This window comes from Oryctolagus cuniculus, chromosome 7, assembly GCF_964237555.1.
Source record: "Oryctolagus cuniculus chromosome 7, mOryCun1.1, whole genome shotgun sequence".
Lineage (NCBI taxonomy): Eukaryota > Metazoa > Chordata > Mammalia > Lagomorpha > Leporidae > Oryctolagus > Oryctolagus cuniculus.
Window position 1 is genome coordinate 120,181,770 of NC_091438.1, and position 6,000 is coordinate 120,187,769.

At 50.1% G+C, this 6,000-nt stretch overlaps 1 protein-coding gene across 1 annotated transcript in view; it reads right to left on the minus strand.

Annotated features, from left to right (window-relative positions):
- The window catches only part of ZYG11B (zyg-11 family member B, cell cycle regulator), a 78,150-nt gene extending 72,761 nt beyond the window's left edge, over positions 1-5,389 (minus strand). The window contains exon 1 of the mRNA XM_008265236.4: positions 5,161-5,389. Coding sequence (XP_008263458.1) covers positions 5,161-5,190 — 30 coding nt within the window. The 5' untranslated portion in view covers positions 5,191-5,389. The remainder of the gene's footprint in view (positions 1-5,160) is intronic.
- Between the last annotated feature and the right edge of the window lie 611 nt (positions 5,390-6,000).

Genomic DNA, 6,000 nt, shown 5'->3' on the forward strand with positions numbered 1-6,000 from the left:
ATAGCAGAGTGCCTGGTTGCAGTTCCTACCCGTTTCACTTCGGAACCAACTTCCTGCTACAGCACACCCTGGAAAGTAGCAGGTGTGGCTCAAGTACTTGAGTCCCTCCCACCCAAGAGGGAAACCTGGATTAAGTTCTAGCCTCCTGGCTTCAGCCTGGCCCAACTCTGGCTGTTGCAGGCAAATGAAGAGTGAGCCAGCAGATGATTTCTTTCTCTCTCTGCCTTTTTTTTTTTTTTTTTTTTTTTTTTTTTTTTTTGACAGGCAGAGTGGACAGTGAGAGAGAGAGACAGAGAGAAAGGTCTTCCTTTGCCGTTGGTTCACCCTCCAATGGCTGCCGCGGCCAGTGCGCTGCAGCCAGCGCATCGTGCAGATCCGAAGCCAGGAGCCAGGTGCTTCTCCTGGTCTCCCATGGGGTGCAGGGCCCAAGCACTTGGGCCATCCTCCACTGCACTCCCGGGCCATAGCAGAGAGCTGGCCTGGAAGAGGGGCAACCGGGACAGAATCCGGCACCCCAACCGGGACTAGAACCCGGTGTGCCGGCGCCACAAGGTGGAGGATTAGCCTAGTGAGCCGCGGCGCCGGCCATCTGCCTTTCAAATAAAATGAAAATAGATATTTTTTAAGATTGGGGAGTACTGATTCCCAAATATTCATGCATAAAGTTTAGGAGGCTATGGGTTACATATAAAGGACTTTGGTATAGTAAATTCACTGTTTTGTTATTCTCAAAAATCCCTAAAAGCAGCATATATGAAAACTGAGGACCAGTGAGCAAAACTGCAACACTATTAGGAACTGCATTTCTCCTATGTAAGTCATCGCCACCCTAGCAAGAAGAGGGTGAAAATTCACACAACTGCTTTTCACCTAGACTAGTACAAATTTCTCCACTCCAAATCCAGGTTCTTACTGCATTTAGAATGATCATCCTCAAAATTTCCTCTTACAATTCTTCACACAAAAATGCCTTTCTCGTCCCACCTCCACTGCATCCTCAAAGCTAGACTCACACATTTCCCAGAATACATCACACCTACTTCGGCCTCTGCGTCTATGCTCAAACCAGTCCCTCTGCCAGGAATGGCCTTCCTTCCCAAACTCCTAACCAATAAAATCTCACTTATGGTTAAGGACCCCCTCCACACCCAGTTCAAATGCCCCCTTTGCAGCAAAGCCTTCCTAAATCTGTGGTCATCCCATCCCCCACAGCTACTCATTCATTCAACAAAGATTTCCATGCCAGGCTCTTTGTAGGTGTTGAAGATGTGAGAATGAACCAAACAAGTATGGTCTTTACCTTCACAGAGCTAGTACCTATTCCAGTGGGTTGCTCTAAGGATTATAGCAGATAAAATATGTAAAGCACTTAAAATGATATGTAATAGTCAAGTTCAATAAGTATTAGCTATTAATGTTGCTGCTTAACCTCCGGATCTAAAAATGTCGACACACACGCATCACTTTGTATCTTACCCTGATTTATTTTTCCTTAGTGTTGGTAACTACTTATCATTATAGACTAATATATTTATTTACTATCTGTTCCCTCCCTCCCCCATGTCTTTTTTTAACCACTGTAACCACAGTGCCAAGAACACAATGCCCAGCCCCTATGAGAGGGTCAGAAGACATCCCTGTATCAATGACTTTTATACTCTGGAGGTGGACACAGGCTCCAATCAAATAATCACAGCCAGAAATACAAATGTTCCAGCTGACATGTAGTCCCCAGAAAAGAGCTGCAGAACAGAAAGTACTGGGGTCTAGTTGTTGTTGAGGGTTAGACAGGACAGATAGGGATTCCCTGAGTTCCCTGAGTTAAGAATCCAGGACATGTCAGAGTTAAGCAGGCAACAGAGAGAACCACAAGTCATTTGCATGTACTGTTCCTTCTAGCTGTGTTACTCTTTCCATAACAACAACTCCAATAATTTAAGCCCTCAGTTCTCCACTTGAAAGACATCCTCAGCAAAGCTATGCCTGACAATCCTATCCCATGATGCTACAGTTTCCCCTTGCTTAACACATTTACAATGTGCTAAAACTCTTCATATTTAAAAGTATTCAATATAAATAAGGTATTAAAAAGCAGGGACCACATCTGTTTCAATATCTGTGATATTCCCAATGCCTACACAGTCAACGGCACTCCAAAAGCATTGCTAGATGAATGGAAAATAAGACCTCCACCTTAGGCCACTGCTTCTCAAATTATAGTTCCAAGAGCAGCAACATCAGCATTCCAAGGGTTCTTGTTAGAAATGCAAACTCTCAGGCGCCACTCCAAACTTCGTGAATCACACTGTGGAGGTAGGGAGACCAGCAAACACACACACACACACACACACACACACACACACCGTGATTCTGATTTATGGTAAAGTTCAGTGCTTAGGCATCTCAACTATTCAGAAGACAACAAAATAAACACCTGAAATTTTTTAAATACAAAGTTTTATAAAACTCATTCAAGTTCTAGTTATTGAGTGCCTACTACACCTATTACACAAGGAAAACAATAAAGCATCCTCTACAGATAATTCCAAGTTAATAACATCCTAATATTTTGCCTTTCCTTCATCTCTCCTGTACATACATACATTCTTACTCAGCATGCATCTGTTTCAACAACTAAGGAAAACTCAAGTCAGTTGAAGGCAAAATGTAAAACACAGTCGTGCTTAGGATGTCTGCTGTGGTCTGAAAGTTTGCAGCCCCTCAGATTTCGTATTTGAAATCCTGAGCCCAAGGTGATGGCATTAGGTGGGAACTTTGGTGTGACCGAATCAGGAGGGCGCACGGATCCTTCACGAGCAGGACTGGTGCCCTCAGAAAAGAGGCCCCAGGGAGCTGCCTTGCCCCTTGCACCCTGAGGACGCAGGTGAGGGCACCAGGGACAAACCAGGGAGGGCATCCTCACCAGGCCCCAACTCTGACAAACCCATTTCTGTTGTTTACAAGGTACTGGGTTTACGGTGTTTCATTACAGTAGCCCGGACAGACTAAGACAATGTCTTTCTAACCGACTACACATCCTCATTCTTGTATGCTTATGATAACCCTGCTTCCTGTAACACATCCCTGTTCCTGTCTGCTGTCTACTCACATTTGCAAAGAAGCAAGCTTCTCCTTCCTAGAACGACCTTTACAAATTCGTCTTGCAGGCCCACCCGAACGGACACCACGGACACCGTCATATCCTAACTACCCAAGGAAGAGTTCCCAGGCGGCCCTCCGCGCTCGTGCCTTCACCCTCAGTGCGAGCGCTCACCCCTCCCAACATCTGGCAACCCGAGCCCACGTCTCTGCTGAAGACAGCATCCTCAGCATCTCACTAAATGTCCTTTTTGTACTGAAAATAAGATGCACACACCCATTCTTTCTTTGTAGTCCACTGGTTGCCTCCAGTTTCAGTTTAAGTTTATACTTATCCGGTGGGAAAATGAGACCCTAAAATGGATCATTTAAGCCCCCGCTTTGCCTGAACAACTGGGAATAAGGAATAAGGCACAATGGCTGCCACTGGGAGAAACAGTACCAGTGTGGAAGTGAAAAAGAATAGGAGAATGACAAGCTAAAAATGGAGGAATTGGGGCCAGCATGTGGGTGCAGGGCCCCTAAGGACTTGGACCAGCATTGAGACATATCAAGTAAAGCTGCTACCTGATACCAGTTTGAATCCCGCTGCTCCACTTCCAGTCCAGCTGCCTGCTAATACCCATGGAAAGCAACAGAAGATGGCCCAGGTCCCTGGGCCCCTGCTACCCTCACTACCCTCATGGGAGACCTGGAAGAAACTCTTGGCTCCCAGCTTCAGCCTGGCCCTGCTCTGGCCATTGTGGTCATTTGGGAACTGAACCCACGGATGGAAGCTCGCTCTCTCTCCCTCTCTCTGTAACTCTGTCAAATAAATAAATAAATGAAAATAAAAATGCAGGAACTGGTGACTCCGGGCTAGTCCACTGACTAAATGATTTTATGTAAAGCACTTTCCAAAAAAAAGATGGAAAACAGAAGCTGACAAACCTCTAAGAAGAATATGGGTAGCAGGACTCAGTTTTGATTAAAATACTTTAACTCTACCAGAGACCAAAACATAGCTCACTGCATGCGATGGGGCAATGATTTTAATAAATGTGCTGCAAACCACGTGTAACCCAACTCCATGAAAAAACAACAGAATTCTCAACCCATTTTGAAACAGGAAGGAGGAAATCTTCAAATATGAACGTCCTCCCAAGAAAAGGCAGAGGGGGCCACCACATGAGCCCCTGTAGAAGAGACGGCAAGAATCTGACTGCCACACGGGTGCCTCCAAACAAAAACGAGTCATCTGTTCCCAGTAACAGCGGCCAAGCCTGTAAAGAAATGCCCTCTAGACTTCCCACACTGTAACTCCACATCAGAAGATGCACAAGGTAAAAGCGAATTTCAAAACATGAGTAGCGATCTGTGTTAAAACGCTAGGGATAAGGTCACGGTATGCACGGCCGGCCCGCACCCCATCCTTAAGGGTTTGCGGTGACTCCAGCTACTAAGGTTTCCAGGCACTCTCCCTTTTCCAAAAAAGAACAGGAAGAAGCAAGCCTAGGAGTCCCTCTCTGCCCGCCCCACAGCTACTGGAAAGCAATAGCCCTGGAATTGTTCCTGCTCAGACCCCCGACGCCTGGAGCAGGAAGTGGGGACAGCCGGGGAGGGGGGGCGAGGACGAGCGAAGGGGAGGAAGCGCGGATGGCAGAGGGGGACGGGGAGGAGGGGGCAGTGAAGATAAAGCGCGGAGGGCGGGCGAGCCAACAGGCACAGCCAGGCAGGACACAAAGCAGGGAGGACCGGCGATGGGAGTGTAGACGGCAGAAAAGGGAGGCACAAAGGTGGAGGGCGAGGGAAGCGGGGAGGGTGAAATGATGGGCTGGGGGCGGCCAAGGGAAAGCGAAAGAGGCTGTCACTGCGGGGCGATCGCGGGGAGGGGGGGAGGGAGGGGTGTCACCCACAGGGTGCGCCCCAGCAGGTGGACAGGGAGCGCTGGGCGGGATGGGAACCCCGGGGCGAAGTACAGGCTGGGCGCCCGAGCGCTAGGGCAGCCAGCGCTAGGGAGGGGCAGGCCCGGGGGGCTAAGCTGGCGCGCGGCTGCAGCTGGGGCAGGCCTCGCTCCCTCACCATCGCTGCGCTGGCCTGGTCCTCCGGCATGCAGCCTCTGTCCGGCGTGAGGCGGCGGGCGGGACTCAAGCCCGCCGCCAGGCTGAGCAGGCGCGGGGGGCTCCAGGGGACTCCGGCGAGCGGCTGCTCGGGGCTCGGCCCAGGCCTCGGCCTCCGCGGCTCGGCAGCTCCAAGTGCAGCAGCCGCTGCCGCAGCCGCAGCCGCAGCCTGAGCCGGAGCACAGACTCCGCCCCCGTGAGGCCCCGCCCTCGCCCGCGAACCCGAGCTCGGCCCCGCCTCCGAGCTCAGTGCGCAGACTCAGCCGAGGTAAGGCCACACCGGCTTCCAGGCCCTTAAAGGAGCCCACACCTCCCTCCTCGAGTCCTCCTAACGGCCCTTTAAAAACAGTAAGAGCTTTAAATATTACGTCATGACAGAAGGCAGTTACCCAGACACGGTGCAGTTACCCATACACCCCCGTGTCACTCACCATCATTCTTTAACATTTATTCACTGCGATTCATTACTATTGTCATGATTCTTAGGGTTTTCAACGTTCTCTTAGGTGATTTCTTCCAGTGCTCTGGGCTCTCCTTTAGGGATCATCCCGCCTCGGCCTCTCACGCCCCTGCTGGTGCCTTAGATTTTGATCCGCTCATCACCAGTAGTGGCAACCCGGCTAGGAGGATAATCTCGATTTCAGTCAGCTAACACTCCCACGCAGCCTCCTTCCTTCCTCACTCACACCTTGCCACCCCAGCCCCAACACCCACTGGTCTTGCTCCCTTTTCCTCGCTCCGCACTCTGCCCTGTGTCCTTGCATCCTTCCTCAAGCAGCTCAGAGTCTGTTGTCCCCTCTGA